This window comes from Grammomys surdaster, unplaced genomic scaffold (assembly GCF_004785775.1).
Source record: "Grammomys surdaster isolate TR1022 unplaced genomic scaffold, NIH_TR_1.0 126029, whole genome shotgun sequence".
Classification (NCBI taxonomy): domain Eukaryota; kingdom Metazoa; phylum Chordata; class Mammalia; order Rodentia; family Muridae; genus Grammomys; species Grammomys surdaster.
The window spans coordinates 91,471-118,692 of record NW_021620842.1 but is presented as its reverse complement, the minus strand read 5'-3'; the positions used below and the strand labels follow the sequence as shown (position 1 = coordinate 118,692).

The following is a 27,222-nucleotide window of genomic DNA, read 5'->3' as shown; positions in this document are numbered from 1 at the left end:
TTATAAAATTTACATAAAATGGGTTTTAATTAAATGTCAGTACACTTAATGAGTTACATGTTGTTATAATTATTAACTCATATATATTAAGGATCATTTGGGTTGGGACCACATGGGATTTGAATATATTTATATGCATACTGGTTTTTGCATGTAAAATGTAAAACAAACATGACTTTCAAAGCAATAGACATTTCTACATCCATTAAATGGAATGAGGTATTTGCAAAGATCTCACAATTTTTTTGGTTGGCTGAAGCAGGCCCATACTTCCCACTTTCAAGGTGGCAGTATAGCTTTCTAGTATTTTTCTATATATGAGCTTTTATGTTTTAAATTATCTGGGCAACCGTAGGCTCCCATGTGCTTGATACAATTAGGCTTAGGGAACTGCTATGTACTGGAAGAACACATAATCTCATTTGTCTCTTACATGGGGAACTGGCTTTCAGCCTGTAAGTATGCTTGAATGCAGAGAAACAGACCCTTTATCTGAAGTCTCAAAGTAAGCATGAATGTCCTCATGTTTCAGTGACAATATATAAATACCCATTTGTTAAATTCGTAAGGTTAATACTTGAATTTCATCAGCAATGTATGGAAATTGCAGATTCAATAGAGAACATTGCATACTGCTATGTGTGATGTTTTAGATTTCCAAACAAACAATATTTAACTAATGTTCAGTGGACTGTAATATTGGACCCATATGGTGACTGAAACTCTTTTCTTAGACCTTAACAAGAAATGATTTGTTATTAAAATCTATTCATTTTGGAAAAGCCTAAACTAGCGAAAGCCCTCCACACAACACATTTCTCTCTCTCTCTCTCTCTCTCTCTCTCTCTCTCTCTCTCTCTCTCTCTCTCTCCTTTCTTGTGTGCACACACGTGTATGTATATATTTTAGCCATGTTTTCATGTTTTAAACAGAATCATTTTCTGGCTTCCCTGCATTGGTTTGAATTATTTAACTATGAGCCCTTTTCAAGGAATTTTAAAGCATATAAACAGATTATTAGAAAGAAAAAGGTGACAATGTGGGCAGTATACATGAGCAGAAATCTCCACGGGTTCTTGTTCATAGTAATCATTTTCTCTAAACAAATCGATTATCTTCTCAGATATCACTTTCATTTTCTCTGTAGCAACCATGACTACTGTAACATGTAAGAATTTTCTTTAAAAAAAGATTTACAAGCTTTATTGTTATGTTTGATTTTGGGGTAGAATGGCTGCTATTGGTATCAAACTCTGTGTCCTACATCAGCCTCCTACGTGTGGTCTTAAAGGGCAAGAGAAAGTATAATCAGACTTTTCCCAAAGGAGTTTTTAATTCCTTAAATTCTTGATGAAAATCTTTTAAATTCTGTGTTGTGAGTTTCACCTAAGTAATGCTCATTGGTGAACATCTTGTAGGAGTGGTAGATTTGGAAGTGCTGATGAAGATATTCCCTTGATCTTTCATACTAATGTATTTGAGGATGAAATCTGGGCATTTGACTTCTTTTCTTAGTTCTGTGTCTGATAGGGAACAGAAAAGGTTGGGCAGAGTATAGCATTTGTGACTATGCCAGGTTCCGCCTGGCTAGACCTTGGTGAAGGATGTGCAGAATTTTGTTTGATGGAGAGGATGGGTTGAAGAGTTTTGAAAAATAGTTCAATCAGAGTTTTTGACATCCATTTCCAATGACTGACTGTTAAAAAGTGCTACCCTGAGGGGAAAGTGGCTTCTCAATAGAATGAAATACACAACGTAAAGATGATGGAAGGAAGATTTTTGAAGAAGTCGACAGTCATCCTTACCCTCGACCTTTCTTCTAGCTTTGTCATCATGACAACTGTGGCACTTCGTTGCTCCCATATCATTCTCCAAAAGTCCCCAAACGTTTCAGGAAGAGACCCCTGCGTCGCAATATAGGCATTTTGTTTCCTATAGCCATCTATGTAGTTGGCATTCACATAGTCACTTCCTGGGATTCCTGTAAAACAAGGAGTATTAGTCAACCAGATGTAAAACTCACAAGAGAAAACAGTCTGATTCTGGTTTAACAGTGATGCTCTACTTTATCCCATAGTATCCATATTTAATCCAATATATTTTAGTTTGGATTTTTAAGACAGATTAATAATATGTTCTAACATGACATCACGTTAAAATATGCAACATTCATGATATTGTGTCCTCATGATATGACCAAATTACGAACGTAAAACAAAAGAGATGCTCATAGGATTATTTTTCTCCTCATAGGTTCTTTGTTTGAGTACTTACATTAGTAATAAGTAGTTTGCAAAGATCAAAAATTAATCTGGTCACAGTCTTTACTTCTCATTCCCCAACCCTCAATTTTCAGATAAAATCTAAATGCAACAATGTCTCAGTCTGAAAGTACAACATAAAGTGGACTATTTTGATAACAAATGATCTATTGCAAGTTTAAGTCCGGATACATCATATATATTCATTCAATCATCCCGAGAATGCTGTCAACTTCTTATCATCTTTTCAAAAATGGGAGAAAATAAAGACTATGCTAGCTACCCAAGTTGTTGAAGGAAGTCAAGTTCAAACATAAGCTATATTTCTACCATCCCTGGGTCTGGATCTCTAGAAAGAAGTATCTCTCATTTAAGACTCACAGGGTTGTAGCCCATGAGCTACCTCTGTGTATCAACTGGCTGTAGACCGACTGGATCATCTTTACTTTTGTCCCTTCTCGTATGTTTCACAACAAGCATAACAGCAAGGTGAAAAAAATATTTGAAATACTGTGATTTCTGCAAACCCAATGGTGACACTCCATTTCATTTCAGTAAACTATAAACTCTTGTCTACAAGGCTCTACCCTTTTCTAATCTCATTTCATTTTGCTCACCTTTTCTCCCCTAGGCACTGGCCTGCTTCCATTGGTAGACAATGTTCTCTTCCACATATATCCTGGAACATACTTTTCTCCATAAGTAGCCTCCATCCATACCTGTCTCAGTTACCAGAATTCAGAGCATATATGCTGCTTTTTTTATACTACTATCCATTACAGGTTGTGACATAATTCAGTTTTTGCTGAACTGGCTCATTACAGATTTGACCACAATTCCATATCTCTCTTATTGACCTTTGGCAACATTCCTGATTAAGAGGAATGCATAATTTGACCACTTCCAATATTTATTAAAGAGGAAAGATGTTCTTTCCTGTGACTTTCTGACTTTAAGTCTAATTTTTTGTTATTGGAATACCTTAAGAGAGATAAGAGCCAATTTGTGTTTCCTCCAAGGACAGTGACCAAAGTGACCAAGAAAATCAATACTACTCCATAGAAAAGGAATTCATGCTATAGAAGCAAAGGGGAAAAATGGGAATTGAGGATAAGAGCTACCTGAGAGCATCTGAAGGGCTTAATTTACTGTGTTGAGACACAGCTTCGATTCTGAAGGATGTTAACTACAGGTGGAAGAATTGTATTTCTGCTACAATGATACATTTTCAAATAATCAGAATCAAAAGGGTAGTAGGTTTCCTAGAGAGATAATGAGTTGCCTGTCCCTGGAGAGAAAGAAGTGCTTCACAGGGACATCAGTATTCTATGTAAGGAAACACTAGAACATATGCATGGTCCCTTCTGGCCCTGGGAAATATGTGCCCTAGAGTTAAATATTTTTTTTCTTTATATTGGAACATATGCTCCTAAGCTAAAAATGCTATATTTCCCTGATTGCCAGTTTCAATTACTTTGACTGCTTTTCTGATTCCAGTTGTATAACTGATCCTCCAGAGAGGAATAATGGAACTCAGATGGAAGTCACTGCACCCTGAGATGAACACATGGATGTAAGATATCAACACCATTAGGTGGAAAGTCTTTTGAGCAGAAATTGAAACACACAGTTGGTTGGAGCATTATTCATCTATTTTAGCTACTCAAGAAACAGTTTGAGTTCTGGCAGCTCATGACTGATAAAGACCCCAATCCTCCCAAATACCAAATTCCTGTGGATATAACGGATAGCCTAAATACAACCCTCTGATTGTAGCCACATGGAAGTGCTCCGTTTCACTAAGGCATTATGAAGTGAATTGTTTTAAAAAAAAATGAATTGTAAAATTTAGGGGAAGTGAACAGTTAATGAATAATGACTGTACTTCCAAGAGATAAAAAATAAACCATTTCTGTCAGAAGATAACCAAGTGGTTGGGTTCAACACCAAATGCATTACAAATGTAGTTCCTGATGTTTTGAGAGAAAAGCAAAAATAAAATAATGCAGTACTGAGGAACACTGATTATAAAGCTTCTATATTAACCCTGAAAATAAAGAAAGGGTTCTTCTTCCATGTTGGCATTGCCAGTAGAGAGGGGTGATTTCCAGAGTGAATGTCTATTTCTACATGATCCTTTTACACACACAGGCAGAATGTTATGTCAGGCAAGATTTCTCACCCCTGCAGTGTGGAGATAGATGCAAGGGATGTTTTCCCTGGAGATCTGGTATCTACCATGTCCTGTATTCAACACCCTTTCATGAGCTGTGCACAGGATGAGAAAAAAACTGCAGGAAGGAGGATTCCTTGTCTTTCTAAAACAATTAAACCTGGGATGGAAGCTACATTTCACACCAGTCAGTTTCAAGTACTGAGACCCCAACTTTCGGTATGACATATTTAGCAATGATTTCCAACCATTTCTGGGAAAATATATGCTCTAATGGCTTTAAGAATTTTGGGTTCCATGAAAATTTAGTGCATAAAATAAGTAGAATTTTAAGTTTTCTTCTATATTGATCTATATATGTTCTCTAGTTAGCAATAGTCAATTGTGTAAAGACTTACCAAATGACTATTTCACTTTGGTCAGATGGATGGAAAACCTAAGCCTAGATCTCAGCTGTACATTATGTCCACATAGTCCAATCTTGTGTAAAACTGAGTCTCATCAATGATTAGATTCCTACTAGTGACACATTGGTTGCTTCCTTATTCATGCCCAGGATTGAGCTTGTATACTCTGAACTCACTATAACTAGAGGTGTAAATCCAAGCCTTTAAAATAAGGAGGTAGGGCTGAAGAGAGCACAGTAGTTAAGAACTGGCTTCTTCCCGAGGACTTGGTTCAATTCCCAGTACCACATGGTAGCTCAAAACTGTTCTAGGGAATCTGACACCTTCCCTATCATACCTTCTGAGGACATCAGGCACAAATGTATAGAAAAATACGCAAATACATGAAATTTAATAGTAAAATAAGTAAAATAGAAAGGTAAATGTTTGACAGAGCTATACTATTGTGGTCTTTAGGTGCAACAGCTGACAAGTACCTGTTCAAGCAGAATGAGGCAATTTTTAGCTTCTCATTTTATTTGTTCATATTTTCTAGTTACAGTTCAAGGTAGAAACACCAAAGTTCAGCATGGGTTTTTTTTTTTTTTTGGGGGGGGGACCAGTTCTCACTATATAGCAAAGGCTAGTCTGGAACTTGCTATATAGACCAGGTTGGCTATAACTCATGAAGGTCTGTCTGCTGTTGCCTACCTAGTGCTAGCATTAGAGGCATGTGCCTAGCTACACGTAGCTTCTGTTTTACTGAAGATCTTCAAAGCTTTGGAGAGTTTGCCACGAGTTCAAGTCTAATGACAGTGGCTTCTAAGATTAAATGGACAGTGCTTCCTGGCATTGTTTTTGCATATGCTTGAATATTAACTGAACAAGAAAAGAAGTAAGTAATGTGGTTTGAAAGAATATTAAGCCAAGCAATTAATGACTTACAAATGACTTACAACCTTGAAAGTATATTATAATGTCAAGGAATATTTCACCTGAGCTATTTTGTCATGGTAGGGTTAAAATAAAATTTTTCTTCTCTACTAATTTGAAAAGGAGTAATTATGCTACAGGCCCAGGCAACAACAAAACTCATTCAGTTTCCTGTGGATTATATTTTTTTTTGATCAGAAGATAATTTAATTTGAAAAGATTTGCCCATGTTTAAAGAGTGTTTGTAATTATGAATGGTCAGTAATTACCCTTTCATGAGTTGAAGTTGTATGAAAAGCAGTACACAAATTATTTTGTCAATACAGAATTAAGTAACCACAAGAGGAATGTTCACACTTTTCTACCACATCATGAAGGGAAAATCCTATGGGTAATTTAGACTCTTGGGACAATACTAAGTATTTACTTAGTATTTAGGGAACTTCATCAGGAACTATTCAGCCAATCATTCACCCTGTCTAGACCTGTCGCAGGTTATCTGCTAAATCAAGGTGCACTGGACAAATTGATTTCCACAGGTTCGTCTGAGCTCTGAAATATGTTGTCTCTATGGCATTCTTAACTTTCTTGGATTCACCCATCTCTACAAAGTTATTTTAAGATAAACAGAATTGCTTGCTCCCTTAGATTTAGTAGTGATACACTGCAATGCACTTGCAAGCTGACTCCCACTGCTTCTAGCACGCTGAGATGAGACATGCTGAGTAAGTCTGATACTGAAGAGTTCCACTGGAAACTTCTAAGTCTCAAAAACAAAGCAATGTAAAGAAAAACAATGGTAGTACGAGCCTAGTGGGGTGTCTGTTCATGAGAAGGAGGCAGTTCTCCTCCATCAGACTGAATGAAAGTGAGCAGCAACAGACATGGAGGGGAGGTGGTGTCCCTGCTGACTAACACACACACACAAATTGTCCCTGGGAAGAGATGGAGAGGGACCTAGACAGCTAGAAGAGCTTTCAATATTCCACCTCCTCGAGTAGCGTCAGAACCTGTAACACTCAGCCCTTTGCATTCCACAGTTCTTTAATAAGTAAAGTAAATTTTGTGTGAAAACAAATTATACTTTAGCAAAGTAGTTCATTCCATTTTTAAAGACAAAAGAACTCAGGAACCAAGGCAACATAATGGATTCTTTTTATTAAAAAAAATAGAAAAAAAGAAAAGAAAGGAAAAGAAAAGGAAAAAGTCTCATCGTCTCTCCAATATATACAAAACCAAAATCACCAAACACAGAATTGGTAGTTAAATCCTAGACTGAAATTTCTACAGTATATGAAAAGTTCATTTTGCTGACACTGTTTAAACCAAAAATATAAAAGCAAACAATAAGTTACAGTAAGTTGATTTAGTTTCCACACATGCAGTATTCTTTCCTTTCCCTTGTGTCATGGCAATCACTACTTGCTACATTAGAGCTGCTGATGTGAAGGGTTTTCCTTGCAACAAACCAGAGATCAAGAAGTCCCTTCCAAAGCGGCAGTGTCACTGGATTTCCTGATGTAGCTGCAATCTGTATTGTCCTTATTATTTTTACAAAATTCACACTTTGTTTTCAAAAACATTCTTCAATGTGTGGCCCCTGTATCACCTTAGAGCTGATAGGAGAAGGAATAACATGCACAAGGCCTGTAAGCAGGGTCTCTTCCTCATTGAGCTCTGTGGACTGCTGGGAAAGGAAGCTTTGACAATGGTCCCAGAAGAGGAGCTAGCGATCTATCTGATTTTAAGTACACAGCAACAAGAGTAACCACACAGCTTGGGGAAGCTCAGACTCTGGGCTAGAAGAAGCTTATTTATTGTTAGTGAGCACTTTGCCCAGAGGGGCAGCTATGACTTATATTCATAAGAAAGCAATTATTCAAAAGTTTCATCCAGTAATGAGATAATCAGAACCTAGCATGGGATAGCCTATAGGAGCCACATGTTAAAAAATATCACTCAGGTCATCAGTTTTCACTGACAGTATATGAGCATTATTGTAACAACACCATCAAGCCAACACTGTTTATGAGGCCTGTAATAGAAATGCATGTGCAATTTCTAAAATGCCACATGGATATTATAATCAATACAATAAGTAAATGAAATAAACCTATCTCATTTTATCTATCAATAGAAAGTAATTCCAATTCCAGATTCTCCTTTCAAACTCTGCACTAAAAATAATTAATAGAGAAATAAAATTCTTTTTAGTGTCATCAGAAATATGTATACCATGCCTAAATTCTTTTCTATTGGATATTTTACTTATTTACATTTCAGATGTTATCCCCTTTCCCCATTTCCCCCATACCCCAGAAACTCCCTATCCTATCTCCCTCCTCCTTTTTGCTTTTATACCATTTTAATTACATGCAAGTATTAATGTCAGTTCTAGGTTGAGGAATTAGGAATACAGTAGATGCAAATAGTCAAGGAACAAGCAAGACCATAAACACACTTAGTCAAAGAACAAGCAAGGAAATAAACAAAGTCCAGTGATCACTCCAGTGATCACTGTTTCTAAGGCAATGCCTAAATTCTAATGTCAGAAACATCACAGGAGACACACCTCCCTATCTCCTCATAATAAAGAGGTGTGGATTTATTAACATATTCTGCCTCAGTATACAGTAAAATAACAAATATCACATAATGAAATAAGATATTACAGAGAGCAAACTCATTTCCAGAGCTTTCTTACTCAATATTTGATTGGCTTACTCAGTAAAGAGCTAAACAAAGCAAGCCAATATCACTAGCAACTATCACTTAAAAAATACATCTCCTCTTCTCTGTGTTATCAGTTAAAACAGAAGTTGGATAATAACACATCTCTATACTAGCTGCTCAGCCCATGCAGGGGAAAATGCTATCCAAACAGCTGTAATTAAATGGATTTTAATAAGCTAGAAATTGGGAAATTGGTCCAGGTTTCTAAGGCTGAAAATCCCATCCTGCTTGCTACTTGGGACAAATTAAGCTATGTTTCTTTTCTGCTCCTCAAAAAAAAAAGTTGTATGTATTTAAAAAAATAAATAAATAAAAGGATTACATTGTGTCACTTTTGTACATAATTAACACGAAAACCGAAAGCCTGGAAGTGCTACAGGAACTGTGCTGTCTGCCTACATCAATGATTGATGTTGTGGGCATTGTAAGAAAAATGAGCTCAACTCAACAAATAATTGGATGGAACTCACAAAAATGGGTTTCTAGAAAAATGAGGTACAAAGTCTAATAAAACTTGTTCTGTTTTAATTTAATTCACTTATTATCTGCACATGAGTACCCTATGAAATCAGGGCTTCAGATTCCCTGGATCTAGAGTTACAGGCAGAGAGCTGTGAGTCCACCCACATGGGTGTCAGGAACCAAACTCAGGTCCTCTGCAAGAGCCGTATATACTCTTAATCATGGAGCCATCTCTAAATCAGCTTCTATATTGACTTTAAAATAGAATTGATGCAGTAAGTAAGCCTTATACAAGGGGCTCACAGATTATTCCCTAGCAGGGAAAGAAGGCAGGGAAAGGTGATATGAGAAAGAACACATGCAAGCCTTCTGCCTGTCATTCCTCCTAGCTAATCTTTACTCACTTGAGTCTGCAGCAAACCTGAAGAACTGCTCTCTGCCAGGGACCCATAGCTACTGCCACCCGTGACTAAGAATCAGGTAGGCTATCAGGGCACTCCTTCCTCTCTCCTTCAGGCTGCTCGTGTTAGCCATTTCTCCTTGTCCACTTCCATTCCTTTATGGGCAGACATGAGACCATCCCTAACTGTTTCCTTTTTGGTTATGTGTTCTTGTTTTGTTTTTGGTGGGGAGGATGATGGGGAGGAATTGGGTGGCCACTGTGAGGCAAAGAACATGATAAAGATATAGTATATGACAAAATAAAAATATATGGAATAAAAATACTGACATGTTTTGCCTTATTGAATAGGCATCAATTTTCTATATAAGTCCTAAGAAAAACAGACTCTGTTTCACAACCAGGGAATGACATCAAGTTGGCAAACCCTCACATGTGTGTGGACAGTAGTGTTTGGTGAGTTGGTACAGGCACAAGTAAAGAAGTGAGGCCTCACTAGGACTGAAGCAATGTACCTATCTCATAGGGGCATGTAGAAAAATCAGTTACTGAAAACAGCCTGAGTTTCTGGATTTCATCAGCTCTTAGTTAGATTTATCTCAGGAGTGCTGACTTTGTGAGCTGCTCATTTATTTTAAAGCTGTTAAGTTCCCATCTCACAAATAATCACATTGTTGTCACATCATCTGTCATATACTAGAATCTTTAACTGCTCTTATTATGCAAATCTAACACCAGATGATATATTCTGTATTCCCATTTAAAGGAAACATTTTTCCCCTTGTTGAGATTTGTAATTTTATTACAGGTCTGGTTTTCATTTATCACAAGCTAATATTTTCTTTCTCTTTATAAACTACTCTAATACATACAGCTTTCTCATTTGAATATTGTTAACTTTTCCATAGATCATATAAAAAAACTCTGAGTGAAAAAGAATTTGTGTACAATAGTATAAAACTCATACCAGTAATGATGGTAGCGTTCAGTGCTTATTGGGCATTTTATTGGTGTTGGACACTGTAAGGGTCTTCACTGCATTAATTCAGTTATTCTTTCTATGGATTCTAAGAAGTAGGTATAGGTAACAGAATAACCATATGGTCAATGAATCCAAGATACAGTGATAGCTTGAGTGACCTTTTAAGAACCAAGAAGAGTCCAGCATGCTTTTAGGTGCATTTATGAGCTAGTTAAAGACCGTATTCATGAAAGGGAGTGAATACAAATATTTGTTTTAAAACTTTAAATATATCCTCCTCCCACAAGAAAATTAAAATAAATAGGTATGATCTGAATGAGTATCCCCCACAAAGTTACTTACTGAAGCATAAAAGTCAACCTGATATTGATGAGTAAGGCCTTCAGGAAGTGATGAAATCATGAGTCAGTCCTCAAACAAGGGATTGGGATCTTAGTAAAAGAGTTTGAGGATTAGGTTTACTAGTCTGTTTCCAACCCTCCCATCACTCAGGAAGCATCCCTCCAGCCTAGAATAAGTAGTGACAGACATTGTTTTGGAAGACCCAAATCCCCAGCAAATATTAAACCCGATGACAACTTTAATTTGGATTTTTCAGATTGCAGAAATGCACATCTAGTGTTATATATCACCCAGTTGTGGTAAGTTATTGTTGTCACACAAACATTAATATAAAGGTTTACATTTTACTAATCATTAAAAAATAAGTTTCATAAGCACTAGTGTTGAAGAATAGTCATGAGTATGACATATGACATTGATGAAATCTCTTTGATCTGCTTTGGTGGAATGGCCATACATGTGATAGATTGTTTTATACAAACCATCTGGCTTAAAAGTGTCTATGTTTTAGAAGGAGCCAATACAGTAATGTCTAAGATTTAATATTTATTTGCCTACTCAGTATCAATTTACAGAATCTTAGAGATGACAGGAGAATCATACAAACCCTTGCTTTCTGAAGAAATAGAACCCAACCAATTAAGTCAGGATTGCTAAGTAGATGAATGTATTTGCAAGGACTTGAGTGCCCAAGAACTCCCAAGAACAGATGAGTGTTGAAATACAGAGAGTGAGTATTCTTTGTTTTAGGTGGACTTAAGTTGTGCACCTAATTAGCAAGAGCTCCTGTTTTTCCAAACCCTCCCTGTTGATGTGGTAAGTGCCATGACATGATCATGTAGCTTTGTAAACTGGGACTTAGGTTCCAACCTCATGCTTTTATTCAGAGCTCTTCCCAATCTATCTTAAAAGGAATTATTAGGCAAATTACTAAACCCACATCCATGTGCTGTTCGTTGTTTGAAAAAATTCATTTTGCCTGGAGTTTAAAAAATAAAACTGAAAACCTCCAGCTCTCAGGTTTCTTCGTAAATGTTTCAGAATTCCTCGACGGTCATTTCAGCCAAAACCAAACTGATTTTTAAATAAGACCCTGTGTGAACAGTTACAACCACCACAACCAGAAAAATAGTGTGACACCACACGGGATGTTGGGGTAAGGGCAGCTTCAAGTTTGGCTGACATGACATTAGCATTTTGGCCTTGTCACATCTTACTTTTAACAATAAAAAGAGCCATCTCCTCATAAAAAGTGTACATTTTGTATATGGTATGCTGTTTTGTCTGTGAGTATGATGTGCTTGCATATGTGTGAAAGGGCAGACATGTATGTGTCCCTGTGTACATGTGTGAGGCAGAGGACAACCACAGGTCTTAATCTTCACCTTCCTTGTTTGGAGAGGAGTTCTTATATGCTAGTACACTGTATATGCCAGCCTACCATGAATTCCTGGGGAATCTCCTGTCTCTGCCTCCTGTCTTGCCATGGGAACTCAGATTACAGACATGAACTGGTAAGCCTGATTTTACGTCAGCTCTAGGGATTAAGACTCAAATCTTCATGTTTGTGTGACAAGCACGTTATTCACTGAGCCAGCCCCCAGCCCAACATTTACATTATTAATGTTTCCATTTTACTATCTGTAAATTCAAATGAACAGTATAGATAATAAAGCTAAAATCAATGGCATAGCTCTTACCATATAATAAATGTGCAGCTAATCAGGCCTACTTTTATTTCTTGTTTTTGTTATTGTACTAAAAAGTAGTATTTTAATACTGTCATACATTTAGGCTTAGATGAAGCTTTAAACAAAAGTCTCTCTCAATATGACTCTTAAATGATAATTATAATAATTCTATGAAAATTTAGCCCTGATGCTAGTGAAGATGAATTATGTTTCAGATAGAAATTTGTTTTATCTAAGACAATAAAGATTAATTCTTACAAATTATAAGACCGTGATAAACACTTGCCATATACTGATTTTATAAAAAAAAATACAAAGATAAAAAATAAACAATCTGAAGCTGTATATACATCTAAGGAGAGATTGCCCCCACAGAATCAGTAAGATATTGATGGACATGGTTGTACTTCAATAAGGTTGTGACAGACAGATGCATTTTGTTCTATAAGGATTTCTGATGCTGAGCCATGGTTTCTAGTTAGTTAGAGCATAATCTAGAAAATGCACTTACAACATACAATAGTTAAATTAACTCTAAGCCTAGTGCCAACTAATAAAAAGAATTTGGGGGCTAAAAGCTAAGACTAGTGTTTGGAGTCATGCTTTCTGCATAGGAAAGTGCTGTTGGTCGTGGGAGGTTCCTGGAGGAACAAGTAGAGCTGGGCTCCCCAGGGCACAGGGCTTCCCCCTCTCTACACTGCAGTTTCTACTAACTAGTGTGTACTACTAAATATCAAGTAACATATTGATAATAGCACTTCATTAACTGTAAGGTAGAGTAAACATAATAACTGCTGTGAAGAACTATCTAGATCTCAGAAGGCAGGAAAGAGAGAGGCTGTAACTGAGAAAACTGATCTCAGAGGAGTCACGGTTACCTAGGTATAGGGACAACTAATGCTTCAAAGTCTAGTTTCACGTTCTCCATCATATGCTCTCTCTATGTTAACGAAAGTACAGCTTTGGAACATTTCACACATTGTATAAGAGTTAACAGATTATTTCATATTGTGTGGATGTGCACAGAAGAATGAGCTTCAATTGGGTCTTACTTGAGAATATCTAACTTAAATCATTAAACTAGCTGCTGTTACATCTCTTTTTCAGGAACCACAATTTTTTTCATAAGAATTTCTTAAGTGGAATTTATCAAAGTGACACTTGACTTATCAAAAGTTCACCTGTGTTTCTCCACCTAATTTTGCCTGTGCAACAACTGACAATCATTTGCATTTTGACTCTCTGGATTTGTTCTAGGTTTTCTCAGTACAAGTTAATGAATGATCTCAAAATATTAAGAATATAACTTTCCAAGCAGCTTAGGAAGCAGGCTGGAGCGACACAGAATTTCAGTTTTTATTCTCTTCATCTTATCAATGGAAGGAGGGTAAATGACTACACTATTAAACAAGATAAAGACAGTGTAAGTCACCATGTTTATTTCTGTCTCTTTTCTCATGTCTGTCAGATATTCTGCAAAGTCGTATGAAAAGAGTAGCTGAAGCCACAAGGAAATGGATTGCAAAGCTATCCTGAAAAAAACCATTACCCACCATCACTATAGTTGGGAAACAGAGGTAGGACACATTAGCTTTTAAAAACAGGACTAATGTCAGTTCCTGTTTTCATCTGACCCAGGGCTGTTCAAGTTGCATGCCACTCAGTGGCTGACTATGCAGTCCCTGTGCACAGCATTCTCCAGGCTAAGACTGTCACCTGGAGTACTTTCAGGTTAGGAGGACTTGGTCTATGATAAGATGCTGTTCATGGTCTTAATCCAGATTTAAGCTCTCTAGCCCATAGATTTCCATTAAATTCTTCTAACCTTTTGCATAACAGAACATTGAGAGATTTTGGTTTCTAGGTCAGATCTAGATTTAGGGTGTATCTGTGGGCACAGAGTTATAAAACGGCAGGTTTTAGTCTGAATCATATACCTTTGTTTCTACACTGTAAAAATGGCCTAAGAATAAAATGGACAGACGTTTCTGTCATAATAAATGCACAACAGTTCCACCCCACCCCATCTCAACACCCTTTCTTATTAAAATATGAAAAATAGTAAGTTAAGAAAAATTATGACAATGTGGGAAAAAATACATGGAAATGCTACTAAAGATAGAAAAATCTGAAAGGAGGCTCTCTAGAGTGTTCTGTTCTATCTATGTATCTATGTATCTATGTATCTATGTATGTATGTATGTATCTATCTATCTATCTATCTATCTATCTATCTATCTATCTTCCATATAATATTTCCATATTACTTGAATAATTAAAGAAAGACTTATTTCTGATTTAGTCTTGCCCCTAATTTACTATGATGATTTTTATAGATAAGAAACTACTATTTGCTTCTTTTCCATTTAAAATGAACTTGTAAAGCTAAAATGGGAAGCCTACGTTCAGCCATGCACAAACCTCAGCTTGAATTTCTCAAAAAGACTCAGCAAGAAGTAGTCAGCAATGTGGTCTGATCCTGCCTCAGCTTGCATAGGTGATACTTGATAGTTAATTAATGCTTTCAGGATGGAAGAAGGTTGACATTTGAACATTACTGTATTTGGCCACTAGTAAAACACATTACCATAATTTCCAACATCAAAACTAATGTGATAGAATTTTACTGTTCATTAATACTACATAAGGCAATTTTGAGTCAAACCAGGTTGCATTTGTAAGCTTAGTCAAAGGGTGGAAAGATGTATTTTACTTCCAAGTCTGGAAATTAATATACTGTTGCATTTTATGTTCACCAAGGGTATATTAACAATTTCAATTCATATCTTATTTGTGTGTATGTGCCTGTGCCGGCATGTTCCATAGTGCTGATGTGGAGGTCACAAATCAGCTCACATCCTTCTACTGTGTGAATCCTGGGACTGAACTTAGGTCCTTGGTACAAGGCTTTGCCTGCTAAACCAATTGTCTGGCCCCAAGAGAACTTTCAAGCTAAGAGCTATGAGATAAGATGGTGACTACCATGGTTTTTTTTTAAAGCAGAAAAAGAAGGGGAAAAAAAGGATTTGAACCACTGGAGATAGATGTGACTGTTTGTACTGAAAATTCCTGAAAGGATTAATCAGAAGCAAGTACTATTCAATGATGTCTAAAGCAACTGCAAGAGATTAAACAGAGAACCTTTGAGTGCCACTGCTAACAGATGTTTTATGTGACAGGCAGGTGGTGGCTGATGTTGCCTGTCATGACATGTGAAAGGACTAGGTAGCATGGAAAAAAATTTCTAAGACCTTTCAGTTTAGTGTTCTTCTATAGACTAAAGGACTACTGAAATTCTGATTGTCAGGAATGAACTCCCAAATGTTTTTAGTATGGTACATGCAGGGATTGATTATTGGAAGGAGGGAAGCAGACACTACCCTCCTGGGACTGCTAAGAAGCAACCTTCTTCAACCTTCTCCATCCATCATCCCCTCTGGAATGCACTCCAGACTGTGAGAGGAAGATTAAAAAGCAGTTCACGGATTCGATAGCCTGCACATTTCCAAGGTGCTTTGTTTCTGTTAATCACGACAATATTGACTCCTAAGTTGACCCCGTCCCAGTAAGCATATCCAGATTTATTTACAGACACCTCCTTCCTTTTTAAATATGTAACTAATGTACAGGCCCCTTTGGAAAATCACCAGTTTGCACATAACTATCAAGAATCATGTAAGCTGGGCATTGCTACCCACATAAAAACAGCTGTAAATGAGCAAGGCTTCATGAAGGAATGCTTCTGTGATTGTAGCAGTGACAACTGTTCCCGTGAGTGATTCATTTATGTAAGAAAGTAGAGATCCAATACACTGGGCCTGAGTTGTAGGTAAATGTTTTCATAGATGGCTGTCCAGTCAATACTACATTCTCATGCAAATATATAAATGGAGAAAATGACAATTTGAATCATATATGCATTTTCTTACCTTCTATTGCTGATAAGAGAACCCGAGAGTGATCGTATGCAATGACATTTGCATATCTGTTCTTTGGTTTGTTTACTTCCAAGTTTGAGTGTTCCCAAGTGAACTGCTGGCCAGGGTCAATTGACTATAAGAAAACCAAACAAACCAGTATACATAAAGTCAGTACTGGAAAACAGTATCAAGGCATTTATCACAGGGATAACCATGATTTTAAAAGAAATCATGAGATTCATTAACAATCACAAACAGTGATGCAAATGAAAAGCATCAATACAGAAGTTCTGTTAATATTAGAGCAGCAGGGCACTATCTTACTTTTCCATTTTTTTTCTCTGTTGCTGGAGTTATTTTAGGTCAATATTCCTTCCGATGCTGTGAACATACCTTCCGGTGCTGTGAACATAATTTGCCTCGAGTACTCACTCCTTCGTCTTTCCTGACTGGACATGTGTGCACACTTTCAGCTGACTGGCCTTTTCCCCAGCTTGCTGTGCGCATGCTCTGCTTTTGATTCTCTACCTATGTACTCCCGTCTTAAAGAACACTTCTGATTTTATCTGTCTCCCTCTAACATACTACAGCCAATGTCAGGGCAACTGTGCAATCCAAACAATGATGGTGAGGAAGACAAGCCAGTGAACATCATCATAGTGACAAAAATAACCTGTAACCTTACAGAAGGACTGAATTGCTTTTCTCTTTTTCATATTGTTTCCATGTATCATTGTGTTTACCCCCTTTTCCTTCTTTTATCACTCAGAATTTTTTTCTTATATTTTAAATTTTAACATAGTTGTGTAATGTCTTAGTTCAAGCAAAAGCAATCTATTGTATGTACTGTGTGCATATAAAGTGAATTTTGTATGTAGCTCAACTATGATCTCAAAATTACATTCAGGTTTAATTGCTTATCTAAAAAGTTAAAAAAAACTGATAATGGAAGAACAAGATACATGGCAATAGGAAACTATATTCTCTGAGTAGAAAACCTGGAGCTAACTGGAGAATTGTAATGGATACCAGGTCATTATGCTGTATAACCAATATAACTTAATTTTCTTAACTATTAGGAGACAGCGTTCTCTCTCTTCTCTCTCTCTCTCTCTCTCTCTCTCTCTCTCTCTCTCTCCCTCCCTCCCCCTCTCATTCTCTCCCTCTCTCTTTCCCTCCCCCTCTGTCTCTGTCTGTCTCTCTCTCTCTGTCTCTCTCTCTCTGTCTCTCTCTCTCTCTCTCTCTCTCTCTCTCTCTCTCTCTCTCTCTCTCTCTCTCTCTCTCCTTACCCCCTAGTTTGGCCCATGACAAAAGAGAAGTAAAGACTGACAATAAATCTGACTGCTAAAGACCCTCACTGACAGGCCATGTGCTAGCTGCTGCTCAGTAACCTAGTTAAAACTGTGTGAGCAACTGAGACATTTACATTCAAACCTAAACCAGGAAATCAAAAGCTCATGCTAACTACCAGTTGGTAGTTAGTATGGCACAAGGCTGCCTAAGTGTCCAGAATGCCACTGCAAAATGAAGGAGCCCAAACCAGGAGACATCTAGGCATGGCCATTCTTCCCCTCCCAACCTATCATCCGGTGTCATTCTGGGACAATTACATAAGAAATCAAGTTTTAAAAACGAGGCTGGCTTCACATGGATGATAGGACAGATGGGACGCAGCTTACATTTATACTTGTTTTACACGGATCAAACAAACATTGATTAAATAATGCTGACTTGCCTTTGTGCAGCTTAGCACTCATCCATCTGTATCTATCTGTCTGACTGAACATTTAACAACACACGGCACAGGTCATTATTTTTGGAGCTTGTCAGAATGCTGAGAGCAGTAAACTCAGGAAAGAATAAATGCCTAGACTCGGTGAAGGATGCTAACATCTTTTACACTTAAAAGGAAGAGAAAGGACAGAAGGAAGGAAGGAAGGACAGAAGGAAGGAAGGAAGGAAGGAAGGAAGGAAGGAAGCTAGCTAGCTGAAAAGTGCTTTGAAAAATCACCTTTCCTGTATCCATGTTAGAAAGGCAGAGATCATAAATGAGTGAAGCTCTAATTGCCAAACTCATTTGTTTTTTTTTCCCTTTCTTGGTATTGGTGATGAAGTGAGCTTTGCTTCTATGTCCTTAGGTCCCTCTTGTTGTAGTCTCTTAAAGGTAAAGTCATGGAGAAGAGGGACAAAGAGTAGCCTAGAGGCTAGCTGATTGGGAAGGTGATTTCCATTTCAATCTGACATATTTAGCTGATCCACTCTGACCATGCAGCTTCCAATTAGAAATTAAGTTGAGGTCACTGAAATAATTTGATATTATCCTCCTTACATCTGTGAGTGGGCTCAGTGATCTTTTCTTTCCTTAGAGCCAACTGCTTGTGTGTTGTTTTCTGTTCAAAATCTCCCCTTATTGTCTACCTCTGTCTCCCATCAGCACCTTCCTCACCTAGAGTTCTGCCTAGGTCTCTGCAGAGTTTTGAAACGTGGAAACACATTGAGTAGTGTCATTCAAATGAAGTTGATCGATGGGTTTTCATATTTCATTAACTCTACAAAATTCATATGCTACATATCCACATAATTCATAAATAAGAACACCTTATTATAAATATAATTAATTTCTCAAGCCAATTAATAGACCCTTCAACCCAGATGGTATCAACTTGACTAAGATGATAATGGGCTTTACATCCTGGCCTAGACTGCTACTCCTCACAATAACTTCAAAGAAAATCGTTTTAATGCTAACAGACTTTCAACTCAGTTGCTTCTAGTATGGGTAGGACAGGAGGCAAGGAAATCTTTGTGGATAATTCAAAGATAGGCAAAGTCTTATTTGAACATCTGCTAAAATCAAATAGTTGGTCTTAAAGTTCTAAAATTTTTTTAATCAACTAGAACTTGTCTTAAAATAAGTTAGTGAAAAAACCATACTACATATAACAGATGAAGTTCTAATTATGTACTGTATTTTTCATTAAAAAGCCACAATGAAAATTTGTAAGAGTGTCTATAAATGAGAGGTAATACTTTCTGTGTTAACTCATTTCATTTTATCAAAATCCTAAGCATGAGTATCATGTTTACTGAAGCTCTCTCACTCTGATGATTAAGGTGCACAGAAGTTAGATGATTCCTTTAAGTCTAGTTTACCACGCTTCCTCTCTAGTGAAGCCAAAGTTTCCTTGATGGTTCCATATCCACCCCTCTCCTGGCTCTTAAATACAACGCAAGCAAAGCTGGAATCAGAACTCTGTAAGAACTGCTGATCTCTGTTTATGATTCTAAGTACAGGACAGAATCCTCAACAAAGTATGGTCCTTAAGTGGTACTCCCTGGGTGTGACCCTTTTTCCTAGTGCTAAGGTCATCGCTATGGCCTCCTAAAACCCAACCTTTGGGCCAAAAAAAAAATATCATTCCTAGTTTCAAACAACCGCACAATCCATAATTATAAGTACTCAGTGTTCCACTTCATCCTCCACATTATCCAAGGATGGGAACAAAACCTCAAGCCTCAAAATATTCCCTTAGAAACTCATCAAAGGAATACCACAAAAACAGACTCATCCTGTTTTTTTGTATGTTTGCAAAACAAATAACAAAGATTTAATTATAGAGAAGGACTAGACTATATTACTAGCCAAACTATGGGCTAGACCTTTTTTTTTCTAACTCTCCTAAACTTTCAATGACCTTAACATCAGGAGTGATCCTAGCTTTCCACATAGTTGGTCTGGTTCTCCCATAGTGTGGCTCACAATCAGGCGCTCAAGTCCATTTTGAGGTTAGAAGAACAGCCTGGAGCTTAACTGTTAATTTTTGCAGAAAGTGGTTTCTTTCTTTCTTTCTTTTTTTCTTTCTTTCTTTCTTTCTTTCTTTCTTTCTTTCTTTCTTTCTTTCTTTCTTTCTTTCTTTCTATTCACATTTTCTCCCATCCACTGGTTGGAAATGGCAAATTGATGTATATATCCACATGAACAAAAAACATGCTTATATAGTTGGAAAGGCTTATAGTTTCCACAGTTAGCATGTGGTTGCAATTGCCACAAGTCCATCCCTCCGAGAAAGGAAACAGGAATTTAGTTAAAGCTAACAATTCTTCACGAGCCAGATATGAGATGAGCTGGAAAGTGACAGCACTGTCTGAGAGACAAAGGGGAGGTGGCCATTTCTCAGCTCCGGTTAGCGACAGCAGGACATGTGGCTGTGTCCTCTCTGTTCCCTTTTATCATTTCCTTCACCCACGTGTCAGGTGAGTGCCCTGACACGTGGCACTCACCACGTGTGAAGTAATTCCGCTTATCCAATTACTTATCAGCTCTTGGTGAGTCTTTTCTTGTAACAGCATCTCTGAATCTAGGCTACTATTAGAGTGGGAAGATTCAAAACAGGAGATTTTATAAGATTACAAATGTTAATCTACGGACACAGAAGCACTCTACTCTCCCTTGAACAGTAGAAGAGACATATCCAACTCACAAATAAATTTAGAAATGTACCACACTTGTCAAATGTAGTGAAAACCTGTTTCATTCAGGAAGACATTTCTTCCAACAGAAATTTGCCTTCAGGTAACAGAACTGAATCAAGGATTTATTTTGTGCAACAGTGAGATTTGAAATTTAGGCCATAGTTTATAGCAAATATCAAACTTTATATATAAAGTGTGATTTATCCTTACATATGTTCAGCATTCTGATATGTAGAGGAAGTAGAATGGATAACTAAGGATTATGGGTGGTAATTGAGGTGACTCTCTGGTCAAGACTTTCTCTACACTCTGTCACAGCAGTACAGATACATTACCAGATTCCTTGAATCCCCTCCTAAAAGTACTTCTAAATGACCGTAACAGGCCTGACACCAGTAAAATGAAGATAGTAGCCAAAGCCCTGGACAGTCTTCCCTTTTACAGGGCAATGCAATGTGGGCACTGGAGTGAGGATCAGCTGTTTACTTCATGACTGTGAAAGATTATTTTTGAGAGATCTCCTCAAATAAAAGTTAAAAAAAAAAAGAAATACCAACACTGAGGTCTAGAAACTAAATATTCCAGAGTTGTTGACCAGCATGTTTCTGAATGTGGCCAAAAGCCGAAGAAAAACACTTATTCTAAAAGACTATGTCTTAGAGGGATGAGATCAGGGATTTGTTTTAGTCAGGCTACTTAGATTGTTAGCTTATTTATCTCCTACATGAGGTAAATGACCAATAACGATGGGGTGGACAGCTGAGCATGGTGACCCAACTGCAATCCTAGTGCTTGGATAGCCAGCCTCGTCGTACTAACAAGTTGCAGGGGGTCAAGCAGTGTATAGTGTGTTCATAAGGGCTAAAGAAGAAGAATTTCACAAACATAGTTTACTCACCAGTATCTTTCATGCCATATGGTAATAAGAAAATACTTAAATGACTTGCACACAGCTTTCAGGCATAAACATTCTGTTAGAAATTACTTAATTTCTTCTAAGTAAAGAGATATAGTAGACTAGACTGATAAGAGGTGACCATAAAGGTTTATAAGAAGAAGCTACCTGGTAAGTAAACAACTTAAAGACTAAGACATTTATTAACTAAAATGGGGGAATGCATTCTCAGGAACACTGTGGATTGACAGTTGTGTTCTGATTAGAGAAAACTAAGTATCTATTAAATATAAGCCATGTGCATCATTAAACTAATTCATACAGGTATCTTCCTTTTTCTGAAGGTATTAGTGTTTGGGTACTAAACAAACAGGGTATGCACTGTTAGCTGACATTGATGATTCTGTATCAGCCCTCAAGGATGAAGGGGAAAGCATGTGTTTTAAGTCTTAACTGAAAAGAAGCACATCTTCTCTCTCCCACATTCATCCACTGAGTGGGGTCAGAACAGCCTTTGTCTACTCAGTCTTAGCAAGCTAGCAGTATTTGTTTTCCCTTCAAGGCAACTGTTCCTACCTTCCTCTGGAATTATAAAAGGTAGGCAGTTGCTTTGTTATTGCTGCAAGGCAATGCATTTCTGCCCCTCTATTTATTATGTAACGACATGTCCAGCTCTATCACTTGGAACTCATCTACTTTCTGCAGAGATAACAAAACAGAGCACAAGTCCCTACATGTGTTGCTTACTTTTCCCTTTCTACTTGATAATGGAGACCTGCCCATTCATAAAAAAAAAAAAACAGAACATTAGTAGACTGTAAAAGGGAAAAGCACTGATGAATGAATGTCTAGATTTCATGATTACTGTGACTCATATCATTAAAGCAAGGAACGTACAACACTTTAAGGGAAACTAGCAGATACAAACTGTAATGAGGTTTGTAAAAAACATTAGTGGACTCTCATCAACAGTATTAATTCTTCATAAAATGCAGAACATTTGAATGGGATTTTATATATCATTTTATTTTACTTTGCATCCTGTAGTCAAAATGTATGTCAGCCTTTCAGTGCTGTTTTCGCCTGCCCTTTATTAGGAAGTTTGTTCTTTTTTTTTTCATTCTGTGTTGCTTTGGGTTAAATCATTTATCCTTTCTCATAAAAAAACAGATAAACTTCAAAACTGAAAAATAAGACTTTTGTTAATGTTTAATCAATACCTTGTCTCCCAATCAGAAAATAAAAATGTAATGCTCCCCCCTTGTCCAGAGTAGAATACATAGAACTATAAGCTATCACTTAAAGAATTCCTACCTCATGGTTATTCCCAAATGTGTTTCCTGTAATTCTCAGGTGGAGACAGGAGCTCCCAGCAGGTGCCTTTGGGAAAAGCTCACACACTGACTCCTGGCTGCTAACCTGATTACCTTTTGCAGGCAATGTTAGAAGACATAGCACTATGGGCTTCAAAGTAAAGAATCCCATAGGGTGGTCACTGCTCCTCACGTCCATCGTGTGTGGGCATTTTAGAAATTGTTCACACAGTTAAGTCTCATGTGCTCTTTCTTTCCTCTTACATGTGATAAGCAAAATAAAAGAGCTTACACAACCTAACAATCTAAGATTTTGGCCCAATTTCTTTCTAACTGAAAAACTGTTTACAAAAAAAAATGTGTTTTTTTAAAATTGCATTGGTTATGTTAAATATTATGTTTTAACACTTGAAAAACTGGAATGGAATCAATAGAGGATATTGTGCCTGGGTTTGTGTTTTATCCAATGTTGTAATTCAATGTTTCCCACACAGTAAATTTGAAAACATATATCTTACAATTAATAAGTAGAGAGTATCAGGTCATAATGTTGAGAGCTATAGAGTGAATGGACAGTTTCTGATCAGATAGAATGAATACACCCAACTAGAGTTATCATAAAGGCCGAGTTTAACTTAAATTATATATCCTGTTTCCATTTGTATCTATAAAACAATTATTAATGGGACCATCTCTTATTGTGAAATACTTCAAATCAGGTACTAAATTACATGGTCACTGCAGGACAGAGTCAGCCGAGGCTTTCTTATACCCAAATCTGATCAGTGTCATAGCATTACAGTCAAACCTGTGTTTGCTTGCCTTTATGTATGAGGCAAATGTTCTGCTTTGTTAAATAGTGAGTCAACTAACAAAGCCAATGTTATAGATAAGTGGGCAGCACAAAAGTAAATTGTGTTTTTATTCCTCTAGAACCCATACCTCTACTTGCCTAACACTGGAGTATAAGAATGGTATATTTAAGCCATAGGGAAAGAAGGTGGCTGACTTGATTCAGTGATTCACCCTTACTCAATGTTCCTATGAAACCTCATCATAGACAGGAATGTAAAGAGAACAGATCATGTGCTTCTTAACATCCTGTTTTCCAAAGTCAGAATTTTAGCCTCCTTCCATTACTACTTTTCCTTCCTTAAGTTTTACATTTGTTTATTTTGTGTATATGTACATGTGTGTATGTATGTGGTACACATATGCTATGGAGCCTAAGGACAACTCCTATTCTACTGTGTGAGTCCTGGAGATTGAACTCAGGTTGTCACAGTTGGAACCCAGAACCTTTATCCACTGATTCACCCTTCCAGCTGTATATTTTATTATTTTAGGGGAGGGTAGAGGGTAGAAGGAACCTCATAGTGAATAAAGGTGGATATAAGTCCACCTGTGGAACAAAGACCAGGGTTCATCTCCTAATCTTATACTTTGATAATTCATTTAGGCATCATCTATTCTTTTGTGCCTAATGTAGTATTTTGTAGTACTTATAATCTTCATGGAAAGAATAAGTATAATTATGTCTTAATATCTTTTTCTTAGTGCAATAAAAATGGCAGCACAGGCTTGTTCTATAGATTCTCTGTTGAAACAATTCAATTACATGTTTTCAAATATGATGTACTTTGAGAACATATATGGACATACCTTTTAAAAACCTCATGGATCACCATGTCTAAACAAATGCCAAGGAATTGATAAGAAAGATGGAAATCATAAACACATAGAAGATGGAGTCAGGAGGAAGATGACTATGTGCCTGTGGGTAGCTACTAGAATAATGGAACTGTGAAATGTGACATACCCAGAATCCAGTCCTCATGTTTAAAAAATGAAGAATCAAGTTACAGAGGAATATGATCTCATCAATACTGTTTCCTAGTCTGAAGATCTGGCTCATTACTCTATCTGACTAATACTTTCCCTACCATGTATCTTCTTCAAACACTGAGCCAGGAACACACACCAATTTCCAAAGGCTGTACTCTAGATACAGCAGCATATACTCTATGGCACCTCCAATTTTGAAGGTGAAAAACAAGTCTTTGTTCCAGACAACTGTATAGTAAAGTCACCACAAAATAATTTCTGGTTTTGAAAAAAATCCTGAATAACCTTAATCTGGTAAACCAGTATGACAAATATAAAGCCAACAAAACTGCTACTTATCTACTGATGTAGACAGATACTACAGATTCAAATGATAGCAAGAGTATTTTCATTAAAATGTATACATACACACAAATACACAAATATATGGACACATATATCCTTCCCTTGATTACTGCTTACCAATGACAATAATACATCACTGGGGTCAGGGCACTCATACTATTTTAAGCATTTTTCTTATGTTACACCTGTGTTCTTTAGTTTCTAATATGGAAGCATCCCACTGCTTTCCAAAATGAGAAGAAAACTGAGTTTTAGGATGCTTTCCAAAAACCACATATTTGATTTCCTTGGTTGCATTAGAGACAGAAGAAACAGACTGTAAAGCTCAATACTTGGGATGGCATTTTGCAAAATCCATTGCAGGCTTGTTACCTGGACTTTATGGTCTATGGAGGAAAGATGCTGTATGGATTTACCATCAAAGAGTACTGAAAAGTCAGCACAGGACTATCTCAACCCTTCCAAACTCACAAAAGAAGTTTAAATGGTTAGTTTTAGTATGAGGACTGGTGAGTCTATCTTCTTTCATCATTATACCTGAATCTTTCTTAACTCATAATACAAGGAAACAGATATTGCTTCCTATTACTGATAATGAAATGCAGAGTTGGACCATGATGCCACTTTCCATGAGTCACTTTGAGAGTTTTTGGCTTTGAAATCTAGCTCTAATCATGGCCTTCTAAAAGATATAAAAACTATAAATTTGCTATCAGGAATCTTACTTTCATATTTCAAAACTGTGGACAGTAAGGAAAATAGATTAACTCCACATGTCTCTTCCAGTTTTGGTCTAATGATATACCCATACCACCCATACCACATCATTTCATTCCCCTAAAAGTCTATGGTAATGAAAAACAAAAGTACAGTTTTCCACATGGTAAGATTTTCAGTAGTTTTTTTTTCAAGTTAAATCAAATGAAAAATAGCATGAGATTTTAAGCACAATCTTTACTCTGTATAATTAGGAACAAAAAGACACATGGTCTCATTCTCTCATTTCTACCCACATAACAAAATATTCCTCCTGTTCTTTGCCTCTCTCATACATACCAGAAATTCTGAGCAAAGGATAGAAGCTGGTAGAGCAGACATAATAGAACATAGGATGGAATGATATTGGCAGAAACCACTGAGAATGCTGAGACCAATAACTCACGAGTAACAGTCTGCACTAACAGCTTTAATGACCAGTTTAATGGTTTAATGGATAGCACTTTAATAGGATTTCTGGTACAAGCCTTCTGAAAGCTTGCCTTCAATAAATCTGTCATTAACAAAGAACCGGGTTGCTTCATATAACCACTTTAATGAATCTGAATACAGAAAAATTATGGTAGTTGTCATCCTGCATCATGGTCTATATACAGGTGTTCTGTACACTACTGTAGGAGCAATCTCTTCATGTTCAATGTGTGTATTTCCAGTGAAACAGGTTTCCACTAAGGGAATGCAGCATACATTAAACAAACAAATAAATGTATAAAACCCCCATAACTGTTACATTTACACGAAAAAAGATGATTTAGGAACAGCACCTGATACTTAAACACAGATTTAAAAAATGTGACCATTGAACCGGGTGTCTCTGAAATGGTTTGCCAAGTTCTTCAGGGGGATGCATTTTCAATCATCCTTGTTTGATTGGATCACACCACTTGTACTCAGTTAAAGTCCTTTAAAGTCAGGGATGGCCATGCTGTGCCCTTCATGGTGCATCCCACTCACTATTAAGTGTGAGAGTTATAATCAGGTGTGATGAATAAGTCTGGATGTCAACCCTGTGTTGTTTTTCACTGTCGCCGTTGGGGGTTCTCAGTTCTGACTTCACACTGGAACACTCCTTGCCTAGACAGAATTTTCTAATCATTTCTGTTTTGTTAAATTTGTCATTTCTTGAAGGGTTTACAAAAATCCCACATTCTCAGTCCACTCCTCAGTTGATAAGATTCTCAAGCATTTACTTATGTATCTAACATCCAACCCTACAGTATATCCCAGTGGCTGTCTGGCTCTCGCTCTCTCTCTCTCTCTCTCTCTCTCTCTCTCTCTCTCTCTCTCTCTC

The 27,222-nt window shown here is 37.0% G+C and overlaps 1 protein-coding gene across 1 annotated transcript in view; it reads right to left on the bottom strand.

The window, feature by feature from the left end:
• Nucleotides 1-27,222, bottom strand: part of Ptprd (protein tyrosine phosphatase receptor type D) — a 171,931-nt gene that overhangs the window by 56,928 nt on the left and 87,781 nt on the right. Inside the window, exons 14-15 of the mRNA XM_028754605.1 lie at nucleotides 16,293-16,416; nucleotides 1,806-1,981 (exon numbers count right to left, since the gene is read on the bottom strand). Of these exons, the coding sequence (XP_028610438.1) occupies nucleotides 1,806-1,981; nucleotides 16,293-16,416 (300 nt within the window). The remainder of the gene's footprint in view (nucleotides 1-1,805; nucleotides 1,982-16,292; nucleotides 16,417-27,222) is intronic.